At 41.0% G+C, this 27414-nt stretch overlaps 1 protein-coding gene across 1 annotated transcript in view; it reads left to right on the top strand.

The window, feature by feature from the left end:
• LOC124776912 (leucine-rich repeat-containing G-protein coupled receptor 5-like) overlaps window positions 1–14842 on the top strand; it is a 415623-nt gene extending 400781 nt beyond the window's left edge. Inside the window, exons 7-9 of the mRNA XM_047252123.1 lie at window positions 6215–6469; window positions 10682–11023; window positions 14049–14842. Of these exons, the coding sequence (XP_047108079.1) occupies window positions 6215–6469; window positions 10682–11023; window positions 14049–14303 (852 nt within the window). The 3' untranslated portion in view covers window positions 14304–14842. The remainder of the gene's footprint in view (window positions 1–6214; window positions 6470–10681; window positions 11024–14048) is intronic.
• Window positions 14843–27414: the final 12572 nt, after the last annotated feature.

Genomic DNA, 27414 nt, shown 5'->3' with positions numbered 1-27414 from the left:
GTCGCCCGTCATGCTGGTTGAGGTCGAAGCGGCAGTGGAGGGGGACTTGTTTGTAGTTCCCTCCGATGGCGACGCTGCAGTAGTGCTGGTAGGAGAGGAGTTACTGCGGCGGTTGCCAGGCGGCGTTGGCTCCGCGCGCATGCGTGGAGCGAGTCGTGCGCACTCTGTACTGCAGGATGGGAACTGCCGCGCAGGTGTGCCAACCCCTGAGGCCTGAGGGCACCCTGGGGGGGCATGCGGGGGGGGGGGGGGGCAGAATGTTGTAAACCTGGTCTGCGATCTTCAGTTTGGCATCTAGTGGGGCCGAAGTTACATGTAGAAGGTGAAGTTGAACTTGCGGGGGAAGTTTCAGCAACCAGATGGTCCAAAGTGTAATGTCCGGCATGTGATGCGTGTCAATCATAGCGCGGAGATGACGCCAGAGTTGCGACGGGGACCTGGATCCCAGCGATTCCTGACTGATGAGGCGGATAGCTTCCTCTGTCGATGTGGATAGTCGCTCGAGGATGGTGCGTCGGGCGAACGCATATTTGTCCGTAGCGGGGGGCGAAGCCACAATGTCGCAGATCAGATCCAGTTCGTCATGGAGGTGACACAGTAAGCATAGGAACTTCGAATTGTCGTCGGCAACGCCGTGTAGCTGCAGGACATGGTCGACCAAGGTAAACCATGTGCGTGGGTGAGCCTTGCGAAGGGGTGGTAGCTTCGGCCAACGAGTGGGAAAATCTTGACATAAATGTTTATCAGAAACTGTCTCTCCCTGTCCATAGTTCTGCAACGTAATTGTCTCGGGTGCAGTAGCGGTGCACCAGCTTCCGCCACTGTCAGTGGCACGCGGCACGGTAGGCGCGGCTGGCTCGACCTTGGTCGAGAAATCAACGAATCGAGCGGTCGACGGAGTAACGCCGACGGGCGTAGAATGGACCGGCGCGGTAGAATCGACCGTAGTCGACCGATGTGCGGCGAACGACGGAATACAGTTTCCGGGCCCCTCCCCTACAGGTGCATTAAAATAGTTAAAATCACCTAATGTTTGTGGAACACACGCGGCAGGAACGGCGTGTGCCGTCGGAAACACTCGTAAAGCGGACGCTGGTGGTTTAGGGGGGGTTGGTGCAAAATCCGGAGTTCCGGCAGAAATATGAACTCTCCTGTCTTGAGCGTCCGGCTCGATTTGTACAGTCACTGATTCGGGTGGAAAATTCACACTTGCACTTGGGAAACCTGTAAACATAGTCACTGGGGTTTGAGCACATTGTGTCGGCTGTTGAGCACTCGGAACACGTGGCTGTGGAATTGTATAAACACTGTCCTGTTGAGTACAGCTAATCGATGTGTTCGGAAACTGCGTAGAGCTATTGCGGACGCCCGGTGGATAATTGTAAAACCATGCCGAAGTGTCCGTTGGAACACTTAGTTGGCACGTGGTCGGTGTAGCAGGCGGCAAGCGCTCCATTGTGTACTGTTCGACGGTATAAGATTTCGTTGTAGCACTCGCGAACAAAATTCGGGGTCACCAGTATGGGTAAGGCGTGGTTGGGTTGCCGAATCCAATGATGCATGCTACACCACATGTAATAAACACTATTTTTATTTCTCGTAAGCACACATATACAGTTGTTTACATTCTGAATTCTCGGTACACGTCCGTACACTTTCGCGCGCGACCACAGACTGGGGCAAAGAGCTTGCCAAAAACAAAGATATTAACCGCGACTTGGTCGATAGTCGCCACACACTATAGGAATGACACCGAAAACAATTTCAAATAATTTTCACATTCATTTATTGATCTTTTTCTTTTTTTAATTCATTCACTATTCATACAATTAGTAGACAAATAAGGAGAACGATATTTCAATATACGACTGAGAACGTAATGTTTTACGGACATGGGTAGATACTCGTAAGTAAAAAACAAAACTGAAAATAATAGTTGGCTTTGAGTACAGAGTGCAAAAGTGTGAAGCCAAGACTCTAGGCACTGTGCCACCGCTTCAACTGGACCATACATTTGCTAAATGGCACACAAATTACCTCAAAACCTTAGACCATTGTTTTCTCAAAAAGGTCGAATCTCTACGTATAAGCTGAGACATGTATTCGCTTGTGTTGACTCTTCTTCCACTGAGCGAAGTTTTCTGGGACATCGGATGACGATACTTGCCGTGTTTTTATTGTAAGTTCAGCTGTCAAACCCCTTGACATAGTTGTGAAAAACTAGGTTTATCTCATTATAAAATTCTCTTCTTTTAGTTACCAGTATCTTCAAAGTGAATATATCATCCATTGTTCTTCATTACAGTGTTTTTGATCTCCTATCTTAAAAATTGAGTACACAACAGCTGTTGACCAGATTTCCGTTATTCTCACTCTCTCCCAACATAATAAATTTAGGAAAGGTAAAAATCATAGTTTAAAGAGAATTTCACCATATTCGAATAACTTGCTCTTAATGTCAGCAATATCAGCTGCCTTTCCATTTTTCATTTTATTTAAGCTTCTTTTAATTCTGCTAATGTTACTCCATCTGTCCCTTCCCACTTTAATAGATTTCTGCTTGTTCCATTAAATTTTGGTCATACCACAACTTTTTAGGCTTTAAAGGCAAGTGCTTGCTGTTCATGAATGTCATTTTCTAGGTTAGTTAGATATCTGTCCCAATTCATCCGGTGTGCTATCTTCCTCATTTTTTATTATATTCTGCTCATAATTCTGATGAGGTTTTCTTTTGTAGATATTTCATGTGTTCCTCCCTTTTCTTTCTTCATTCCATACCTTTAAAGCCATCTTAGCATATCTTTTAAATCTTATTCCCAGTGCTTTAAAAGCTGGTTTCTCAACACTATTACTCATATTCCATTCTCCATTAATGTCTTCAGTGGTGGTTTCATTAGCAGTTCTTTCTTAGACTTATTTTTGTACAATAATTTTATGCTTTTGTCTTGTAATATGTGTACTTCGAATTTGTTTCTTTGTTTCTATTAGTTTTATTATTCCTTCTCCACCTTGTTAAAATACAGGGTTATTACAAATGATTGAAGTGGTTTCACAGCTCTACAATAACTTTATTATTTGGGATATTTTCACAATGCTTTGCACACACATACAAAAACTCAAAAAGTTTTTTTAGGCATTCACAAATGTTCGATACGTGCCCCTTTAGTGATTCGGCAGACATCAAGCTGATAATCAAGTTCCTCCCACACTCGGCGCAGCATGTCCCCATCAATGAGTTCGAAAGCATCGTTGATGCGAGCTCGCAGTTCTGGCACGTTTCTTGGTAGAGGAGGGTTAAACACTGAATCTTTCACATAACCCCACACTGAAAACAAGTTTCGCACTGAACGCATCCTCTTCCATGAGGTGTTGCAACCGCTCCGAAAATTCAAGGCGTTTGATTTTGTCACCGGGTGTCAGGGCTTGTAGCAATTGTAAACGGTAAGGCTTCTGCTTTAGCCTTTTCCGTAAGATTTTACAAACCGTTGGCTATGGTACGTTTAGCTCCCTGCTTGCTTTATTCGTCGACTTCCGCGGGCTACGCATGAAACTTGCCCGCACGCGTTCAACCGTTTCTTCGCTCACTGCAGGCCAACCCGTTGATTTGCCCTTACAGAGGCATCCAGAAGCTTTAAGCTGCGCATACCAGCGCCGAATGGAGTAAGCAGTTGGTGGATCTTTGTTGAACTTCGTCCTGAAGTGTTGTTGCACTGTTATGACTGGCTGATGTGAGTGCATTTCAAGCACGACATACCCTTTCTCGGCTCCTGTCGCCATTTTGTCTCACTGCGCTCTCGTGCGCTCTGGCAGCAGAAACCTGACGTGCGGCTTCAGCCGAACAAAACTTTATGAGTTTTTCTACGTATCTGTAGTGTGTCGTGACCATATGTCAATGAATGGAGCTACAGTGAATTTATGAAATCGCTTCAATCATTTGTAATAGCCCTGTAATCATTTTAGAAATTATTAAACAATGGTCAGAAAGGTCTTGCTTTCGTAATATACCCTTGTATTACTTATCAGGGGTGATGTTTTTTTGTTAACTATTATGTGATCACTTAATGACCTTTGACTTTGAGCTGACCGTGTATAGTTGTTAATATCCTCTTAAAAAGCTTTGGTTATTTCCAGATTGTTAAAAAATGCAAATTGTCTAAATTCTTGTCCGCTTTTGTTTAAAATACTTTCCCTTTTGGTGCATGGACATTTTTACGGCCTCCTCATCTTCAAAGAGAATTCCCATGAAGAGGTTCATTTAGCATCACAAACACATGAGAGTCTGATGGTGCCAGGTCAGGGTTGTATAGTGGAGGAGGCAAAACTTCCCATCCAGTTTTCATTATCTCTTCAGTAGTGTGACAACTGGTAAGTGGTAAGAACATTTATCACAGTTCAAGTTTGGTGAATCCGCTGAAGGCATGCTTTAAGCTGAAGATTTTAACGTACTGGACAGAATTTATTGTGCATCCCTGCTCCAAAAAATCAACCGTTATCACATTCTCTGCTTCCCTAAAGACTATAGCCATAACTTTCTCTCTCAATCACCCAGTTCTGAACTTTTTCTTCTATTTGTGTTTCCTTGACACAATTCCATTGACTAACTCTTTGATTCTGGTTCAAAAAAATTAACCCATGTTTCATGTCTGGCCACAATTTTTCCCAGAAACTTCCCTCCCTCTAAATGGAATGGCTGCAAGAGATGGGAGGTAATTGTTTTTCTTGCCTGTTTATTCAGGTCACTTAACATTCTTGGTACCCAAGATGCATAACCCTTTGAATATCCAATTTGTTGAATAATTATCATCACACTGCCTTTGCTGAAGTCACCTGCAGTCACCCATCGATCACCACCAATGATGTCATCAGCTTGTTGAATGTTGTGTGCAGTCACTGCAGTCACGAGCCTGCCACTCCGCATTTCATCAGCCAATAGTGTTTGCCCTTCAGCTTCATTACAGCACTGAAATCGTTGTCTAGAAATGCTGATATCCACTGTTGCATCACCATGCACATTTTTCAGTCTTTTATGAACCCAAATGGGCATTTCACCTTCTGCATTCAAGAATACTATCACAGAACACCATATAATACAAACATTAGTGTCAGCGATTCTGCAAATGACTGAAACACTGAAACACACAGAAAGCTACTATAGCAATGCACTGGAGAAGAAGCTTTCTGGGATAGAGCAAAATTCAAAGTTTTCGCTTAACAAACCTTACTTAAGGAGTAAAAAAGGAATGGTTTTTGACCGACCCTTCTACATTGGGAGAGTTGGTTCCCTACTCTTGCATTAAAATCTCCAAGCAATACCATTATGTCATTCCTGTTTTTCTTGTCTATTTAATTTTGCAAAATAGAATAAAATAAAAGTACAACGATCTCAAAAGGAAAGTCATGGAAGGTTTGAACTTTTTATCACATGTCATCAGAAGACTCTGAATGTGTGTTCAGTTTGATTCAGCCATCAATACAAAAACAGGACACAAATTTTAGAAATGCAGTACATTCTAAAGAGAGAATGGCAATAACACTGTTTTTTTTCTTTTTTCAGTTACAAATTTGATGTATTTCTTCAAAGTATTCAAGCAAAGTGCCTGAAGATTGTTCCTGAAGTGTGCTTAAGCTCCTAAGGATAGACTGAAACATTTTTTTTTTTTCAGATTTATTTAGGGCTGCCATTTTGTAGAGTTATAAGGCTGTGCAGGGGGGGGGGGGGGGGGGGGGGGAGGAGATGGAAAGGAAGAAAGTAGAGAAGGGGAAAAGACTGTAGGTGTGTCAGTAAAATACAAGGTATGCGTAGTACTGGAGTGGGAGTGGGCAGGGGGAGTAGGTAGGTGGAGGACTTGTCCCTGTCCTCTACCCACCTATCCACTTCCCAGATGTTGGTTCCTTCACACAGATCCATCGAATATAAGATGGTATAAGCTAACAACTTTTTACAGTGGTGCAAGTAGCAAAGGTAACTTGAAAATGTTCAAGGGTGGCAAAACTAGATACTAGCTAAATCAGGAAATAAAGTGACAATTTCAATATAAAAACAGCCGAAGTAGGAAAATGAGGAAAATGACTTCCCTCAAGAATTTAAAGAGGCTCCAGACACACATATACAAATTGGTATTTTTTGCTATTTTTGTTACCTGTTGATAGGTGACTTTTATTTCTCATCTCCTTTCTTGCTCTAAGAGATTCAGCTTCTCCCTCCCTTTTGCAGGTGTTCTTGTCAGACAATGGGCTACAGTCACTGCCAGCAGACCTGTTTGTGAATAATCATCAGTTGCGGCGGTTACATCTGTCAGGGAATCCACTTCTGCTGTCTGGTGAAAAGGCCATGCTCCCAACAGCACCCTCAGTAGTGCTTTTGGAACTGGACCGTATGGATCTCACAGGGCTGCAGGCCTCCTGGTTTAACAATATGCCACACATTACCAACCTCAGCCTTGCTGACAATAAGCTGTCCACTGTTTCGGTAAGTCTATAGATTTTTTTATCTTGGTGTGTTACAACCACCAGTAACAGATAAACAGCCATCAGTGATAAAGTATATAAGTTTATTCAACCAATGCTATGATCCATCATATATGTTCCCCATTGTTATTGGTACATACGAGGGTTGGAACTTAAATAGTGGCACCTATTTATCCACAACCGATACAAAAGCGTTACATGTGTGCACCTGTTACTGTCCTTCAGAGTAGTCATCAGCTTTGTGTAGAACCCATTGCCAGTGATGTGGAAGGCGTAGTATACCATTAGCAGAGCCTGTTCTGTTGATGGTGCGAATGGAGCGGTCTAAAGTTATGGTGATTCTCATGTATGACTGTGACGATGTTATCCTAATGCATTATGTTCCTCCACGGCAGACCGTCAGTGCACAATATTGCTGTTCATTTTTGAAGCATCACCTGTGACCAGCTTTGCAAAAAAAGCGGCTACGCTTTGTGCGCAACCCACTCATCATTTAGCATGACAATGTGCAGGTGCATACAGCGCAAGCTGTGGCTGCTCTGTTCAGTTGATGGGACTGGGAAGTACTGAACCACCCACCATACTCCCCGAACTTAAGTTCTTGTGACTTTGATTTCATTCCGAAGATGAAGGAACTACTTCGTGGCATTCGCTTCAGAACTATTCCAGAGATTCGACAGGCAGTAGACCACTCCATTCACACCATCAACAGAACAGGCTCTGCTAACAGTATATTACACCTTCCACAACACTGACAACGGGTTCTACACAACGCTGGTGACTACTTTGAAGGACAGTAACAAGAGCAAACATGTAACTCTTTTGTATCGATTGTGAATAAATAGTTGCCACTATTTAAGTTCCAACCCTTGTACATTATAATTAAGTCTGTGATAGTAGAAATAGGGCTCTTGTATAAAACAGCACTTTTCTTTTAACTAGAACTTTCTTTGTTGATATGTAAGTGAGGAAAAAATGCTTCATAGTATCTGATACATGCACCATAGAAGACGTGACCATTATTTGCAACAGAACGCAGTACACTTATCAGCCATAAGAAAAAAATTAGGAAGATTAAATCTCGTAGAAAGGAATGTGGCAGGCATTTTCCGCCCCATTTGTAAGGGAAAGGGGTTTCATTTACCTATGTATAGCAGTGTCAAAAAGTACCCTCTATGATGCACTGTACACTCACATGTGGTGTAAGAAAAGAGGTGTAGATGTAAGTACAGATCATCATTTTGTTCATATGAAGTATAACATAGGTATATAATTTCATTGATTGTCTAAATAAACCACATTCATTCAGTATCAGATCTTCCACAAGATAAGTTCATTTAAGTTTCATTTACTAACCAAATTTAAAAATGAAACACAATATTAGGGTAAGAAGAAAATTTCTGAATCTCGCTTAGAAGTATCACTGACAAGTATGAAATTTTCTTTTCATTATGTTGGTACATTTTATATAATAAAGTAAGTCAAGTTTCAAATTGGTCTACAGAAATTTTTGTTTATATGGTTTTTGAAAGTAATATTGTTGTTTCACATAGGGAAATGAATGAACAGCAATTGCAGGTCATTACACATTTATTGATTTTGACATTTAGTGCCCTGTAAATGCATCCCAGTTGGTGTAGATTCATAAGGAATATGTTCCTTCATTTCAAGAGCTAAGAATTGGACAGCTGGATTCAAACATGGTCATTTTTCTCTTAAAGATAATCCATATAGAGAACTTTGCAAACCTGCAATCAAAGATGAAACCCTCAAGAAAATTCACGCTATAGTACTGCATGATCTATAGTTAAAGAGTATGAAGAAACTAAAACTTTAAAAATATCAGAAGAAAGAGTACTTTTTATCTAAAAACATTCTTCACAGTTAGCCAGACAGTTTCTTGTTTATCCTGTACAGCTTTACCATTGCACTGACTAAAGAATATCTTCCACTTCACTTATATCTTGTTCATTTGCATCTTCAGATAAATTTGACTATTGTGCTACAATATTTATTGAGGATGTAAGTAAACACATTGGAATTTGGTACTCCCCCATGTGTACAGAAAGAAAAGAAAAATTACTTGTTCAGTCATCATACTAATTATTCGCTGAATAAGAACTGAAAGCAATAAATCCAATTGAAATGGACTTTTGGTCATGCTCAGGTGCTTGAAAAAAATTGGTTAGTTAGTCATTTCCAGATTTGAAGAACTAGTCTGTTATCATTATATACCAAATAAAACAAGTAATTTTTAGTGCTGCAGGCAAGTTTAACAAAATATGCCAGTCCTGACTGTAATACACAATAATGATTTTTAACAATATATTATGGGGTATGTGAGTAGTATTATTCATTACACATAAATGTTCAAAATATGCACATACTTAATATTCCGTCTACTCTTCCACTAATGTGAGCTAAACAAATGAACATATAATATTCTACAGAAATATGTAACCAGTTCTTTGCCAGTTTTTATATATTAAAATACTTCTCCCATTCCAATTATGAAATAGAATTGTTTTCAGACATTTAGACTTAATGCTGGTGCTAATAAAGAGAACTTTAATGCATGGTGCCAGATGCTACAAACCGATTATCTGCAGTCTTAGTTATGTGAGCCATATCTTTCTTATTTTAAGTGTTTCAGAGTTATGTAATTTAGAAACAAAATGTGTAGGTATGACCATCAGCTACACTCAATAGATACAGCTAAGACCTAGCTCTCATACTCTATCTGGTAAAGGAACAGTGTTTGGAGAAATAAAGCCCTTTCCCATTAGGTGGTTGAACAATCCCTTTGAGAGTTTTTGGGAGGGGGGGGGGGGGGGGGGGGACTCTCTGCCCACAATGTCATATGACTCTTTCATTATGAACTACTGTACAATCATAAATTGCTATTGGTAATTAATTTCTTAATGGAAGATCACAGTTTTCATGAAATCATAGGCAGCAATAGCTCAGTGTTATAAAGGGGAGCAATGTTTTAATAAAACAATTTAAAAATTTACACAAAATAGGTGCAATTTGCCTGAACAAATCAGCCAAACACTCAAAATTGTTACCAGAGATGGACTTTTGGTCAATATTTCATCATACACACCAGAAATATCGTGGTGGTTGGTTCTGGTTGTTGGCAGCCCTCGAAACAGACAATTGCAATACTCTATTAAAAAAAAAATAACTTGCTACAGTTTGTACATATACAAAATTCTGCTCCTTGCTTGGGTTCATAAAGATAAATTCAACAAAGATGAAGGTGTACACTACCACTACACCAGAAGTTAAGAACTATCCAGCATAACACAACTCAAAATTAGAGGTGGTTACATTCAAATAAAGATGAACCACTCAACACTAATGCCAGATCAAAAGTTAAGTTTCAACATCTGATCAAAGAGCTATTACAGCAAATCCCTTTATATGCAGTCAGAGAATATCTTTCATGTGAAAGTAACTGAAGTAAACAAGCAGAGTATTTTAAAAAAATGTACACAGGAAGAGAGGAAAAGGAAAAGTGAAGTGAAGTAAATTCTTAACAGCATTACCGCACCAAAATTAGCTTTCGTACAGTATTATTGTTTTTAAATTTTTTATTAATGTAATCATAACAGGAGCTAGAATATGCATGCCCTATGTGACTGTTTTATATTGTATATATAAAATGATGTAGCTGTGATATAGATTTATTGCAATTAAATTTTCTTTCACTGATGCACATAGAATATGTATACATCATAAAATCTGTTTGGCTTACTGCATCTAAAATTATGTAACTATTATGGAAATTTACATAAGTTCTGTGGTTAAAATTTATTAGTTATTTAAGCAGTTTGCAACATTAACAGTAATTTATTTTAATATAAAACTGACAAAGCAAATATGTACTTTGACATGCTACATAGATGCACATCACAAGCTTAATAAATAGAAACAAAATAAATAAAACTTTAAACTAAATATCCAGTTGATGAAATCATGAATTGTAAGGAATGCCCCCCCCCCCCCATAAAAAAAAGTCTGCAAATCTATCTCAGAACACTCCCCGACATAAAAAAATGAATCCTTGGCTTTTCGGACCATCAGGTTATCAATTTTTCAAACAGCTTCTTATAAACAAACTATAATTGTAGATCTCTCCTTTTGTTTGTTGCATTTTTTCAAAAGAACATACCAGTCCACACTGAGTCTGTATTTTCTTATTTTGCAGGTATCTAGTGTTAAGGGACTGGCACACCTGCAACAAATAAGGCTTACAGGCAACAAGCTGCAGTGTAATGCTGCATTGCTACCTTTCTATGAATGGACAAAAGAGAATGCAGTGCATATTGTTGCAAAGTGTGCTGAACCACGAGGGAACTGGCAGCTCATGGAACACCTGCACTTTGAAGAGGAAGAGAAGCACGAACATGAAAAGCAGAGTGTGAGCACAACTCCAACTTCAGTCACTTCAAGGACCACGATAGCAGTACCAGGTGTGACACAGTCAACAGTACGCCAGGTGTCGGAAGTGGTGCCATCACCTGCAAGCATGGCTGAATTCTCACAGCAGGTAACCTGCATGCTTTGCCACATTTAAGGTATCTAAAGTTTGCAACCTAGATATTAGACTATCAATGCTACACTATATGAACATTTTGTGAAGTATTTTCAAAACTACCCACAGTACACAGTGGACAGAAATTCCATTCCCTAAATTCTCATGCAGCAGAAAGAAATTCCTTTTTAGGATTGCGTATTTCACCCAGTAAAAACAGAACTGTTATACAATGAATTTTCTCCCCCCCCCCCCCCCCCCCCCCCCTCTTCCACATGTGAAGATAGGGAGTATTTTCTGCAGCTGTAATCAGTAATACAAACGGTAATGAGTCCAGATCCCTTGTACTGAAGGATTATGGTCACCATCATTTGAAGCAGATGGACTTATTATGTCATTCCATTGAGTTTGGCTAACATAGTACCAGTAACACTGTAGAGATCAATGGGTATACTCTGGATGAGGCTCCATGTGTGAAGTTCCTAGGGATCAAGATGGGTAAATGTATCCTTAGCTCTGATTCAGAACGGAGTTTTGTATTCTGGTACAAAAATCTATAGTAATATACTGGTGGACATCAAGCAGGAAATTGAAAACTCCCAAGTATTCAAAAACAAAGTAGAAAAATACTTCATTAGTCACTTCTTTCACGGACTCCTGCATGAAAATTCCACATAAGCCAAACATTTTTGTTAGAGAGATCCTGTCTTTGTCTGTATATAGACAGCTGATAGTCACATGTGTGAAGTTACCTAAATGCTTTATTTAAGTGTCAGGTGGAAATAGCAGCTGAGCAGTATGGGAGGAGGAGCAGGGCTTTTTCTTTTCAAACCAGCTGTTTTTCTCCATACTGTACATGGTGGCAGGAGTGGCCAGGATGTGGGTAACCAGTTCAGAGTGGTCAAGTAAATAAGAAACTGTCTAATTTCCATAACAGAACCACAAATGGTTTACTCATAAAAAAGGGGTATACATTTGAAGTGCCTAGGGAAGCAACCACTGCCTGGAGAGGTGGCCACTATGACCAAAATGTATAGGATGGCTTACAAGAGTGCGGAAGGAACGCATTAGTTGGTCAGGTGCTGGTGAGCAAGAGAGAGTAACATCTTCACTGAGTCCCGTGCTTGCCACATATGACATACCATGTGACCCTCTCATGCAACCCCATTGGCCAAGGAGGATGAATGAAGACCACAGAAGATGTCACTTGTTTACTGATCCTTATTGTGAGAACCTTAACACGTCAGCAACATGCGCTGAAGCCATAAGCACTCCCTCATGTAATCTTTCAGAAAAGCATGTAGAGGTCTTAATTAAAAATTTAAAAAAAAAATCTAAGCCTCTACCTCTCCAAGTGGGTGGTCGCTGCACAACATAAAGTAACCTAGAGATAGTTACATAATTATTAATTTGAGTGTATTAATACTAGTCATAATTTCTTGTTGGTACATTTAACTAAGTTGCCAGCAGTGGTTGCTGTTAATTTATAGCTTGGCTCATTTTGCATCCTTTAAGGCTCTCCATCACAATGGATTTATGGAACGCAATGTGTTAATGAATGAGTAATAGGGATCAAACTTCATTTGTTTTATCATGTCCCATATTTTATAAAGTTCAAGATTAATTATGCTGTATTCTTCAAATTTAAGACACATATTCTGCTCATTTGACACACTAGAAAGTTTTACAATACAGATGGTCATTTGTTTCAGGATAAGACATAACTCAAAAAGTGGTATAAATATGTTTAAGAAAGAGTTAAATGTTTCATCCTTACTGTCTGGTTTGCAGACATTGTTCCAGTATTCTTCCAGTATGTTCCATCTAAACTTGTGATTGAGTCATTAGTTATGATTCTGTTATACAGTATTTGTCTTCAGGAAAGTATTCCTACCTAATTTAATAAAATAATGACAAATATTTAGCCAAAGTTTAGGGTGTAAGGACAAGCATGTTAGGTACTATACAATGGATAATGTGTACAAGATGGTAAGAAAACAGATTTATTCGCATGACTAAATTACAAAAGGTGTATTGAATAATCTCAAAATTTAATAGGAAAAATTACTTACTGATATGATAACACCAAATAAAAGAGAAGCATGGTAAGAGAGGCATCGTTAGTGCTCATTCACCCAAAAAAATAAATGCTACACATGTTTCATATGAGTATGGGACACAGAACAAAGTCACTACCTCCTCGCCGAGTATTCACCAGCATGATCATGATTTTTGCTGACACAAGGTGCATAGATGAACACCTCTTATTGCAGAAATGGCCACAACAAGATCCACAAAAATAGAACACAGTTATCATGCAAGTGTACAGGTCATGATGGGTGGGAGCATGATACTTGATTTGTACCTACATGAGCACAAATGCTTGCCATTTGGAGGGAGTGCCTTGCAGAATGAAGCATTGTTTCACATACTGAGATGTGTTGCAGGAGTAAAGGCAGTCTGGCTCCAACAAATCTAGCACTTTGTGATGAGTGATACACATGCATCGTCATGTGCCGTGTCTGTTGCTGAAGGTGCTTGGGGTTGAAACCCAATGTAGTCATGACAAAGGGATCATCTGAACTGAAGATGAGGTTAGGCTGGTGGAAGACTAGGTAGGTCTGGAGCTATTGTCCAAGTCCTGGTAGTCAGTGACCATAGTAAATGGGTGTCTATTGCTTGGTATAATCGAGAGCTATTGGCAGAAGTAGGTGCACGAAGTAAGACACTTGCTGCTTTAGAAGATGGCTGCAGCATGCTAGGCAAATATGGAATGGGCCTGGACTGCTAAGATTGATGTACAGTGAAGGGCCCCCAAAATCTTACATTATCCATATGCAATTGATATCAGAAATTGCCCAGAGGCTACCTTATATCTACTATTGCTGCATAAATGTACCTCCAAACCAAAGCATAGGAGATACAAAGTCACTGATCTCTGACAGATATTTCTGTTCAACCTTTCACACACATCAAATTCTGTCAACTTATAATGAGCAACATCAGTTGATTCAACAACTGATGCCTTATTTGTTCACAGGCGGTGCAGGCAGCGTCAGTAGGAGGCAGCAGCAACAATGACAACAACAAGAGCAGTGGCAGCGGAAATGGTAGCCTTTGGGTTGTGCTACTGGTTGGTGTACTGGTGGGAGGCATTGCGGGAGCAGTGCTGACTGCTCTGTTTGCCCGCCGCATACAGTGCCCATCACGAGCTCCTGGCTTCCTGCACATCCGTCTCCGTGATACTGCATCTGCGGCAGAAGAGTATGGTGATGATGAGCGCCTTGGTTCCTGAGGCTATTACATAATACTACCAAAATGATAAATTTTCAGCATCATCCAAAGAGTTGTGATAAATTATGCAGACACTTGTGTGACAAGTGACATAGAGTCTGACTTGTGAATTTCATTTTAATTCATGTCACTAAATTTATTCATTCAGACTTCATGAATGAAATATGGACACTAAAGTAATTCTGTATGTACATAGCTATGTGTGTGTGTGTGTGTGTGTGTGTGTGTGTGTGTGTGTGTGTGTGTGTATGTGTGTGTGTGTGTGTGTGAGAGAGAGAGAGAGAGAGAGAGAGAGAGAGAGAGAGAGAGAGAGAGAGAGAGAGAGAGAGAGTGCACATACATGTGCACACCTTCACAAATGTGTATTCATGGATGAGCAGGTCCTAAGTGTGAGTACAATAATACATAAGGTATGGAAGGGTAATATCCATGAAATGTTTTGGAAACAGAAATGATGAATGTTATTGATTCTTGAGTACAGACCTCCTAGTGTCTATGATAGGTGGAAAATAGTCAATATTAACATAGATGTATATAAAATTCTATACTTATTTTATTATTAAATGACTTATTATTTTCATAATTTGTTAATAAAAAACATATTAATAACTAAAAAACCTGCACCTGAAAGGACCATCAATGTTACCCTAACCTATTTCCAGACCACACATTTGTGAACTTTGGCATATTGTGGAGTATGTGATAAACCTTTTGCATTTCCTTTATGTTTTCGTCTTCCTTAAAGGCAAAGAGACAAGATGAAGCGGTAGCCCATCATAGAGCCTATGCCTACCGTCATGTATTTTTTGACTTTCAGTTGTTAATAAACAGAGGATTTTTTCTGGTACCGGTAGGAGGAAGGAGGGATTCGCGCTCAGCTAGTGAAAGAGTGAGAAGCACGTCAATTTTTTAGCGAGTAATTGTAGACCGCCATTTTGGGGTCGCTATGAATAAGTGAGGAGTGTGGATTTCATATGTGCACCGTTTAGAAAAATACAGTATTGTTTTATTAACAGAAAGGTCGTGTGAGTTGTTATTTCAAATAGTGCAATAATTACAATAACTGAAGCCCACCTGTGTACTTTGGAAAATTACGAAGATCCGATAAGCTTAATAGGAACACGGTCAAGACTTCAAAGGTGAACGCGGCGACTAAACGTAGTATTATAAAGAATGGTAAGCACAAATCTACAGCGGAGAAAGAAACTACTCCGCCCTGCAAAATAATATGAACTAATACGGACTTATTTCCAGGCATAGCTCAGCTTATTGTGCTTGTCATTCACGCCGAAAAATTAATCTCATTAATTCAATACATTTTAAAAAGCCACGCATTTTATTATCATCTATTCCATTATTTTATTATACTATAAGTAGTACCGAGCAGTTAGCAGAGATTATTAACATTATTGTTTCAATGCTGGCATCTTGAGAGTATAAATGAATATCTTAATATGATATGTGTAAGGTACAGATTGTCATCCTAGGTAACCATTCACAAACTTGGTAAAATTTTAATTTACATAAATGAATCAAAGACAAACAATTAAGAGTTTACTGGATGAAATGTAAATTCATGTGCAGCACAAGTGCATTGAATTTGTGACATTCGCATGCTTTATTTCTTCATTGATAGTATGTGGTGTCAATGTACTGCGTTGTTATACTGGCTAAAAAAGGGGAGTGGAAGTTCAACACTGACTACTGTAGATGATGTAGCCGACAGTTGCACAGTTGCGTTTCACAGTTCTTTACTTTTGCTTTTCACAACCCCCATATTACAGTGCGACACTATTTTTCAAATAAATTAAACGGACAATGTCATTAATTTTTCTAACATATTCCACTATTAAGTTGATGCATTGTTGTTATTCTAACCAATACATGTTCTACGCCTGAAAATCGGCCGTGGACTGACTTATCGGGACCAAAAATTGGTCCTTTATATATCCTCACAGTAATAGGCACTGAAACTATACATTGTTTGTTGCTAATTTACAGAAATTACAATTAAAACATAACTCATTCATATATATGAAGATGGTATCTGTTCTTTCGGACATGTCCGAAAGAACAGATACCATCTTAAGCACGAGATCCCAGGTTCGAGTCCTGGTTGGGGCACACATTTTCAACTGTCCCCGTTGGCTTATATCAATGCCTGTATGCAACTAGGGGTATTCAGTTCATTGTAATTTCATAGCTCATTCAATTAACTGAATACATCGAAAAACTCTCCGTTTTTAGCCGTTCCTTCTATCACAAAGTTTAGGCCGAATTATTTGTTTAAATATTCAAATTAACAGATATAGTTATACAAACAATACTTTTGACAAACCTGGTAACTATTTTGGAATTAATTCAGGGGTGGCTTTGCTAACATGTTTCCGAATAGAGCCAAATAAATACTTTTAGAATCCTAGTAGTTCTTCTTCCAAATGTTTATAATTAGTACAGAGTTTATATTTGTTTATAAGTCAACAATAGAATCTAAGTCACGAAATAATTACTGTTTTCAGCTGGTAACAAAGGTATTAACAAGGAATGGTTAAAATAAATTAGGAAATTAATTACATACACAAAACTAGGCACAAATTTAGACCTGGTGCTATATTCCTTAAGACTGAGGGTGAACCTTTCTCTTTAATGGAAATGCAGATTATACTCATGCATGTTAATGATAATTAGGCAAAAATGAAAAAAAAAATGAATTTCAGGAGGAAGATGGCAAAACAAGAGGGGAAGTAAAGAGATCACAGCTTGCTTCATCACAAACTGGCTGTGAAAATTGCGAGTATGATGAAACACTGATAAAGAACAGAGACAGTGACAACAACCATCACTATTAATGAAAAAGGGTTGTTAGAAACATTCACCACTACAAGAACAGCAAATAGAAACCATTATTAAGTGCAGCTACTCCATGGGTAGTTACACCTGTAGCAGTTTGCTAAGACGGTGATTCTATAAGTTCAATAGTCCTCTACTACTTTCTGTAACATTTATCTTTCAGTGATATCAAAAAAACAAATTAAATGAAAAACTGTTCACAATTTAATGGAGAAACTGCAGAAAAGACAAGTGACAACAATCTCACAACAACAATATAGCGGAGATGCTGAGTCGCAATAGGCACAATAAAAAGATTCACACAATTATAGCTTTCCGCCATTAAGGCCTTTGTCAGCAGTAGACACACATACACACACATACTCATGCAAGCACAATTTGCACATATCTGCAGTCTCAGTGAGCTGAATCTACACTACGAGCAGCAGCACCAGTGCATGATGGGAGTGGTGACTGGGTGGGGGTAAGGAGGAGGCTGGGGCGGGGAGGGGGGATAGTTGGTGGGAGTGGCGGACAGTGAAGTGTTGCAGTTTAGACGGAGGGCAGGCAAGAAGGTGCAGAGGGGGGAGGGGGTAAGTAGCGCAAAGGAGAGAAATAAAAATAAATTAACAGACTGGGTGTGGCGGTGAAACGATGGCTGTGCAGTGCTGGAATGGGAACGGGGAGGGGGCTGGATGGGTGAGGACAGTGACTAATGAAGGTTGAGGCCAGGAGGGTTACGGGAATGTAGGACGTATTGCAGGGAAAGTTCCCATCTGCGCAATTCAGAAAATCTGCTGTTGGTGGGAAGGATCCATATGGCACAGGCTGTGAAGCAGTTATTGAGTTGAGGGGTATCATGTTTGGCAGCATGTTCAGCTACAGGGTGGTCCACTTGTTTTTTGGCCACAGTTTGTCGGTGGGCATTCATGTGGACAGACAGCTTGTTGTTTGTCATGCCTACATAGAATGCAGCACAGTGGTTGCAGCTTAGCTTGTAAATCACATGACTGGTTTCACAGGTAGCCCTGCCTTTGATGGGATAGGTGATGTTAGTGACCGGACTGGAGTAGGTGGTGGTAGGAGGATGTATGGGACAGGTCTTGCATCTAGGTCTATTACAGGGGTATGAGCCATGAGGTAAGGGATTGGGAGCAGGAGTTGTGTAAAGATGGATGAGTATATTGTGTAGGTTCCGTGGACGGTGGAATACCACGGTAGGAGGGGTGGGAAGGATAGTGGGTAGGACATTTCTCATTTCAGGGCACAACAGGAGGTAATCAAAACTCTGGCAGAGAATGTAATTCAGTTGCTCCAGTTCCGGATGGTACTGAGTTACGAGGGGAATGCTCCTCTGTGGCCAGACTGTGGGACTTAGGGAGGTGGTGGGAGACTGGAAGGATAAGGCATGGGAGATTTGTTTTTGTACAAGGATGGGAGGATAATTACGGTCAGTGAAGGCTTCAGTGAGACCCTCGGTATATCTAGAGAGAGACTGCTTGTCACTGCAGATGCGATGACAACGGGTGGCTAGGCTGTACGGAAGGGACTTCTTGGTATGAAATGGGTGGCAGCTGTAGAAGTGGAGGTACTGCTGGTGGTTAGTAAATCTGATATGGACAGAGGTATGGATGTAGCCATCTCTGAGGTGGAGGTCAACATCTAGCAAGGTGGCTTGTTGGGTTGAGTAGAACCAGGTGAAGCAAATGGGGGAGAAGTTGTTGAGGTTCTGGAGGAATGTGAATAAGGTGTCCTCACCTTCAATCCAGATAGCAAAGATGTTATATTCCATCCTGGATTTTCCATTGTTCAATCTCACAATAAGCTTCTCAAAAAAGCTTTTAACCCAAACACTTAATTCTTATACCAGTTTGACTGCTAGTGTATGATATTGCATGCACAGCTGGAAACACATTCAACAGTTATAATTGTAGCTCTGTTTCTGACATTTTAATAATAAATGTTTCTGTCACAACCAATATTTCAATATTTGACTTCACACAGATTGGGTATTTACTGCTAAACATTTTACTTTATTATAAACTAGCTGATTACCTGTTCTTCATATGGAGTGGAAAATGAATTGTACAGTAACCTGGACATAACCTACGTCATTTCTTGTGCTTTTCCTTTTTTTTAATTATTTTGCTGTGGTTTTTTAATTTATGAGGTAACTGAAAGTTATTTACAAGAAGCCTTGTACACATTATTTACAGCTTTCTTTCTTGGATAATATATGTAAATGTTCTTCCTGCTTGATACTCAGAAACACGTAGCACATACAAGAGACACTGATTCTCCAGGTGAAGGCCAATTACTTCAAGAATGTGATCCTATTATTTGTTTATCATATTAGAATGTGGCAGTGATTTAGATCTGTACCCACCCTGAGTATCAATATCATTGTGCAACAACAGATATGTTGGCTGTCCAGCCAGCAAGATGTCCTGCAGTGCCAAGGAAGGAAATGAGTCTTTTTGCTGATGTCTTACTATAAACAGATACAGTGGTTGGCAGAATCACATTCACTCTTTTGCACTCTATGAAGGCAAAGTTGTTGCACTATGCGGACAGTCATTTTTCCATCTTGTCTACTTACTGTTTTTGATTTAGATTACTCATTAGACAGATTCATCATACTTTACAGCAATCTTCACTGTATCCTTAATTTTGCTTCTGGTCAGCCATTCACAACATGAACTCTGTCATTAACTCCACATGGAACATCTGTTTGCCCCACCTATCTCTGTGTTACTTTTTGTACACATAATCATGAAATTTTTTTCTGCTGACTTCCAAATAGGATAGACAAGTTGCAAGAAGTTCAGTCTCACCATGCTCTATTCTATTTTTAGCATGGATCATACCTTTAAGAGTGTAGAATCAACAGGAGGAACTTCAACAGCAGCTGACATTCCAGAAGCAATCAGCAAAAATATAATGCAGTGACAGTAAACCATCAAGTGCTCTCATAACAAAAACCTGCAGCAGCAGCAACATTGCCTCATCGCCAACCATCCACTTGCTTTGACAAAACAAGTGAATGTTGGGAGGTCTACTTGTGTCATTTTGTTCTTTGCAAGGAAAGTCGAATAACCAACACTGAGTGTCGGAGTACTCTCTTACTGTCCTCTACTAAAAAATAGTATGATTTGACGCAGAAATTATGACCAGTCTCAGGCTCCAGTAGTTCAGTTTCTCTTACGTCTGAGGTTTGCTGACTGACTGGTATGGTCACCCAGTCCACATGGTAGCAAGTAGGGTTAAGTATAATGTGTTTTAAACAGTATAAGCAGACATACTCAGGACATTTCCTGGCAGATTAAAACTGTGTGCGAGACCAAGGCTTGCAAAAGGGCTTCTGTGAAGTTTGGAAGGTAGGGGTTGAGGTACTGGCAGAACTGAAGCTGTGAGGATGGGTTGTGAGTCGTTCTTGGGTAGCTCAGATGGTAGAGCACTTGTCCGCAAAAGACAAGGGTCCTGAGTTGGAGTCTCAGTCCGGCATACAGTTCCAATCTGCCAGGAAGTTTCATATCAGCGCACAGAAGTTCAAGTTCTGCAAGGTTCGCAGAAGAAGTTTGGAAGGTAGGGGACGAGATACTGGCAGAACTGAAGCTGTGAGTACGGGTTGTAATCATGCTCGGGTAGCTCAGATGGTAAAGCACTTTTTTGCGAAAGGCAAAGGTCCCGAGTTCGAGTCCTGGTCTGGCTTGCAGTTTTAATCTGCCAGAAAGTTTTATATCAGTGCACATTCCGCTGCAGAGTGAAAATCTCATTCTGGATACTCAGGACTGCAGATCTTCAAGACTGGCATGCAAGTGTGATTTCTCATGTAAACAGTGTGAAGCACCTTATACTTAATTTTTCATTGATGGCATCATCATATGTCTACCTGTATGTTGGGAAGTCAGCACAAAATGAATATACTCATTTGATCCAACAATAAAGGAGGTTTTTAAAAATCAGTAAATCTCATAAAACAACATTTTCAGTGCAAACAATGTTTGATAATAGTACAAATGTTGAATATTTTACTATTAGTTACCATTGCATTCATTGCACAACTGACCACGATATCAGGTGTGCCTTCGTCATTTGCACCAACCATTTTTGGTATCGGCTTCCAGAACACTGCTCAGTATTTACAGCAGAGCTCTGCACCCTATGTCAGGACATGCAGTACATCTGGTAACTCAGGCTTTTCAATTGTGTCATTTGCTCTGATTCTCTCAATGCCCTTTAGAGCCTCTGTGTGGTGTACACAGCCCATCCATTAGTGCAACGGGTCCAAGAAAGCTTCCACTTGCTCACTCTTGATGGTGCCCCTGTGTTGCTTTTGTGGGTCCCTGGTCACGTCAGTCTGATAGGAAATGAGGCTGCTGACACTGCTGCCGAGACTGCAGTCCTCTTACCTCAGCCTGCTAGTTCTTCCATTCCTTCCAATTATCTCTGTGTTGTCATCTGTCAGCAGGTGATGTCAGTTTGGCATCACCACCAGTCTTCCCTTCATGGGAACATGCTCCAGGGAATTAAACCTCTCCCGGCTGCTTGGCCAACTTCCCCTCGGCTCTTTCACCATGAGTAGATCATTTTAGGTAGGTTGCTTATTGGGCACTGCCGTTTTAGCCATTGCCATTAGTTAAGTGGTGATCCCCCACCACTTTGTGCTCATTGTCATCAAACTTTGATGTTTTGTCATTTCCTGACCAAAAGCTCTTTTTTAACCACTTATGTTCCTATTTATGTTTGCTGTCTGAATTATCACTTATTTTAGCAAATGGTGCACAGGCTGTCAACCACATTTTACTTTTTATCCATCATAACAATATGGTGAAGGACATTTAGTCCTTAGGTCAGGACTTCTGTTGTCTCTACTGTGTATTTTGTGCACCTTCCTCCAAAAGAAAATCCTTGTTCTTAACTGTCTTTCTTTCATCAATTGGGCTTAATGCATAGTGGCTTTTAACTTCTTTTTGTATTAGTGTTCTAAGTTTCTCACATAGGTGTGTATGATCTTAGTTGTTTTTACACCCTAAAACAAAACAAATTATAAAACAAACCTGATCACCTAGTAGTTTGGCTGTGTGGCAGTCCAACTTCCTCATCATTGGCAGATAGGCACAGAAAAAAAACACTTAATCTGTCATCATTCTTTCACGAATGAGCTGAAGCTCATAAAGTTTCCCTTACATCATTCCTGACAAGCCCCAGGAGAGCTAGCCCAAATAAACTGAGTCTGGGCATGAGAGACATAATTGCTCATGTATAAACGCATGGTCTCATGGTGGTATAAATAAACTTATAAAATTTTGTCACACTTCCAGTTGTGTCAAGTGGTTGAATATCCACAAGCTTTTGAACAAGTGCCCTTCGGCTGTTTTCAAATCGTGTCTGTTTTGTAGCTGTGCTGTCATGTATGATGTCACTGGTGCCCAATCCAGTGCGATATAAGGTAATGTTTTCATTGCATGCCTGCTTCAACCTTCCAACACCTGGGTCACAAGCTGTGCTTGGCTGAAAGCTGCCATCTTTATTGAAGATGTTGTCAGATATTTTTACCTCAGGCACTTCTTTTAAAACACTTTCCCTGAAACAATTTGTTTGTTTAATAATACACTCCTGGAAATGGAAAAAAGAACACATTGACACCGGTGTGTCAGACCCACCATACTTGCTCCGGACACTGCGAGAGGGCTGTACAAGCAATGATCACACGCACGGCACAGCGGACACACCAGGAACCGCGGTGTTGGCCGTCGAATGGCGCTAGCTGCGCAGCATTTGTGCACCGCCGCCGTCAGTGTCAGCCAGTTTGCCGTGGCATACGGAGCTCCATCGCAGTCTTTAACACTGGTAGCATGCCGCGACAGCGTGGACGTGAACCGTATGTGCAGTTGACGGACTTTGAGCGAGGGCGTATAGTGGGCATGCGGGAGGCCGGGTGGACATACCGCCGAATTGCTCAACACGTGGGGCGTGAGGTCTCCACAGTACATCGATGTTGTCGCCAGTGGTCGGCGGAAGGTGCACGTGCCCGTCGACCTGGGACCGGACGCAGCGACGCACGGATGCACGCCAAGACCGTAGGATCCTACGCAGTGCCGTAGGGGACCGCACCGCCACTTCCCAGCAAATTAGGGACACTGTTGCTCCTGGGGTATCGGCGAGGACCATTCGCAACCGTCTCCATGAAGCTGGGCTACGGTCCCGCACACCGTTAGGCCGTCTTCCGCTCACGCCCCAACATCGTGCAGCCCGCCTCCAGTGGTGTCGCGACAGGCGTGAATAGAGGGACGAATGGAGACGTGTCGTCTCCAGCGATGAGAGTCGCTTCTGCCTTGGTGCCAATGATGGTCGTATGCGTGTTTGGCGCCGTGCAGGTGAGCGCCACAATCAGGACTGCATACGACCGAGGCACACAGGGCCAACACCCAGCATCATGGTGTGGGGAGCGATCTCCTACACTGGCCGTACACCACTGGTGATCGTCGAGGGGACACTGAATAGTGCACGGTACATCCAAACCGTCATCGAACCCATCGTTCTACCATTCCTAGACCGGCAAGGGAACTTGCTGTTCCAACAGGACAATGCACGTCCGCATGTATCCCGTGCCACCCAACGTCCTCTAGAAGGTGTACGTCAACTACCCTGGCCAGCAAGATCTCCGGATTTGTCCCCCATTGAGCATGTTTGGGACTGGATGAAGCGTCGTCTCACGCGGTCTGCACGTCCAGCACGAACGCTGGTCCAACTGAGGCGCCAGGTGGAAATGGCATGGCAAGCCGTTCCACAAGACTACATCCAGCATCTCTACGATCGTCTCCATGGGAGAATAGCAGCCTGCATTACTGCGAAAGGTGGATATACACTGTACTAGTGCCGACATTGTGCATGCTCTGTTGCCTGTGTCTATGTGCCTGTGGTTCTGTCAGTGTGATCATGTGATGTATCTGACCCCAGGAATGTGTCAATAAAGTTTCCCCTTCCTGGGACAATGAATTCATGGTGTTCTTATTTCAATTTCCAGGAGTGTAGATTGAATTAAATTTGGTATCCATTGTCCTTAGCATATTCTGCTAATGCTGATTTTTCAGGATACCTTAAGTGGAAACACATCTCATGTTTTATATGGCATTGTTCAGTAGCATACAGGTGTCCAATATAAAACAGCATTCTGAATCCCCCATCATCATTCACAGGCCTCATGAGGTGTAGAAGTTTTGCTGGAGGCCTGAAGACTGAATCAGTTTTATATTTCTCTAGGAGCTGGTTAAACTTCCCAGTCACTGAGCCACAGAATGACAAAAATGAATGTTTCCTAGTGTGTCCTTGGGTGCAATCTTGTTACATGCCTTCCATGAAATGGCTTGGAACTTGTCAGCTGTTGTAGCCATTTTCCTCTAATACTTTCTGTAAGTGATTCAGTTATTGTGGTATGTTTTAAACATCTAGAACTGGTTCTGCTCAGTGCACTGAGATCCTGTGCTCAATCGTGGTAGTTGGCAGCATGCAGATATGTGATCTGCATGGGTAGGTGTCTCGTAAATGCTTTGACTGAGACACTCGTTTGGTTTTCACTGCACAATGAAGTCAAGGAATGGCAAGGTATCATTTGTCTCTACCTTCATCAATAACCTCATGTGATCTTGGATATTGTTAATGTCCAAGAATCATTCCCCCCGGCTTTTTATGTCCATGGGCCCAGACAATATAAGTGTCACCAACATAACAATGAAAGCAGTTATGCTTAGCTGGAGCTGTGTCTAAGTTAATGTCCTCAAGGTATTCCATTAACAAGTTGGCTACAACTTGTCCATCACGACACAGTCCAGCTGGCAAAATATTCTCCATTATATTAAGAACATGATGAGGTCATAGTGTGCTTAAATAAATCTACAACAGTGTCATCAAAGAACTGGAAGAGCACAACTATAGAGTCTTTGATGAGAATCAACACAAATAATGAGAGCACACCAAAGAGACCATCATATATCATTTTTCAAAGTGTAGACGTTTAATTCAGCTGATAAAATCAGTCATATTCTTGATGCAGTGCACACAGTGATTATCATACAGAGTAAAGATACTGACAGGCTGATCAGATATTTCTTGTTATGACCTGCTAACATTTCATAAGAAGGAGAGCCCCATACAGCCCATCATGGATCACCAACATATAGACTTGTGATTGAGATACAAATATTTGATGGAATCCCTATCAGATTCTACATGGAACTGGTATCTGAGTATTCCACTGTTTTAATTGCAGTATACTTTATATCCTCTGAACAAAAAACTATGCCCAAAAGTTGGAAGAAAGCACAGGTGACACACAACTACAAGAAGAGCAGTAGAAACTATTCACCAAACTAATGCCCAAAATCATTGACATCCATCTATTGTAAAATATTGGAACATAGTCTAAGCTCAAACATAATAAGGTATCTCCTACCTGCCAACTAGGATTGATTCCAAAAATATTGGTCATACAAAACCCAATTCTCACTTTTCTCACATGATGTCCTGAAAGCCACAGATCGAAGCAGTCAGGCAGACACAATAGTAATTGACTTTTGAAAAGCACCACATCAACACTTGTTAACCACAGAACACTAAATAGGGGGAAATGTTACATTGCTACTAAATCATCGTAAGTTGTATTACTCCAGATTTATTCCAAGTTCTAGGTTTTGGCTTAAGAGATCTAATATTGCATTTTTGTAAATGTAAATTCATTCAGTCTATAGCACAGAAGTTGCTCCACCTACATAGCTCATTAATGCATCAGTGTCCACAGGTGACAAATCAGGAGGGTAGCAAGTTACATATCTAGAATTCTGTCTGCTGTTATAGTTTACTTCTTCAGTTAGTCTTGTTAGGATGGCTAGGATGTGTGCACGCTATGTGAGGACACAGGATGAGCCGGCCACAGTCCACAAACAGCTGAGTGCACATTTGGCTATGGTCAGTCACCTTCAGGCTGCTGCTATGGGGTGTAGTGATGGTGGAGAATCTGGCATGCCCCTGACACAGTGGATCAGACCTCACAGCAGGGTAAGTAGTGGGTGGTAATACATTCACGTCGCTCGAGATAGAGGGCCAATGTGGAGACTGTCCATCGGGCCTCGCCCACTCACCCTGTGAGTGGACAGGTGGCTGCTCTTTCAGCAGGGTCTGAGATGGTGCACAGGGTGAGGGGCTTACTAGTTATTGGGAGCCCCAATGTTAGGTGTGCTATGGAGACTCTTAGGCAGATAGGCAGACAGCATTCAGGGCTGGAAAGAAAGTAACTGTGCACTTGGTATGTCAGCCGGGGAGGGGGGGGGATGTCCTCCTCCAAGATGTGGAGGGGGCTATCAAGTCGAGTGTACAGGGTGCAGTCATCCACAAGTTGTGGCTCATGTCAGCATAAACAACGCCTGTTGCAGGGGTTCTGGGGCAATCCTTAGTTCATACAGGCAGCTGGTCAAGATGGTGTAGACTGCTGGCCTCATATACAGAGTGCAAGCAGAGCAGCTAGCAATTTGCAGCATTGTTCCCAGAGTTAATCAGGGTCCTTTGGTTTGGAGTTGAGTGGAGGGTCTCAACGAAAGACTTCATCGACTCTGTGATTGTTTCGGCTGCAAATTTCTAGGCCTGCATTATCATATGGGGATTTTTAGGAGTCCTCTTGATAGGTCAGAGGTGCACTACACAAAGGAAGCTGCTAATTGGGTAGAAAAGTACTTGCTAAGTGTAAATGACAGGTTTTTAGGCTGAGCAGCAGTGTTAGGTGCTCCAATAAACACTTGCGAGACAATTTGCACCAAGGGAAGTCAAACAACAATTAGAATAAATCACGGTAAATGATAACAGCCAAACAGTTGCAGGATCTCCATTTATACAACATAATTATGGACGGAGGGTCAATGCAAACACAGCATAGCATCATTACTTCACATGTTTTAACTACTGACAAAGCCTTTGGCACAATTGTTTTATGTATCTCCACTGCAGGATGTGATTTTAGTGTATTTTACTTCAGATGAAGGTATATTTAGATATACCGAAACCGTGGTCAAGGATTTTAATAAGTCTTTATCTTGCAACTGTTTGGCTGTTATCATTTACCATGAATAATTTCAGCAGTTGCTGTTTCAGCCATGTTTAAAATCTTGATCAGAATGAAGATGCTTCGAAAGTCATAATTTTATCAGTAAACTGTTGAAGTATTCATAGCAAAGGTCCTGAATTTACGGGACTGAGAGCTGGCTGAAACCCAAAATGGAAAGGTCTGAGAT

This window comes from Schistocerca piceifrons, chromosome 2 (genome assembly GCF_021461385.2).
Source record: "Schistocerca piceifrons isolate TAMUIC-IGC-003096 chromosome 2, iqSchPice1.1, whole genome shotgun sequence".
Taxonomy (NCBI): Eukaryota; Metazoa; Arthropoda; class Insecta; order Orthoptera; family Acrididae; genus Schistocerca; species Schistocerca piceifrons.
Note: the sequence above shows the minus strand (reverse complement) of the source record. Positions and strands in the feature narration are given on the sequence as shown.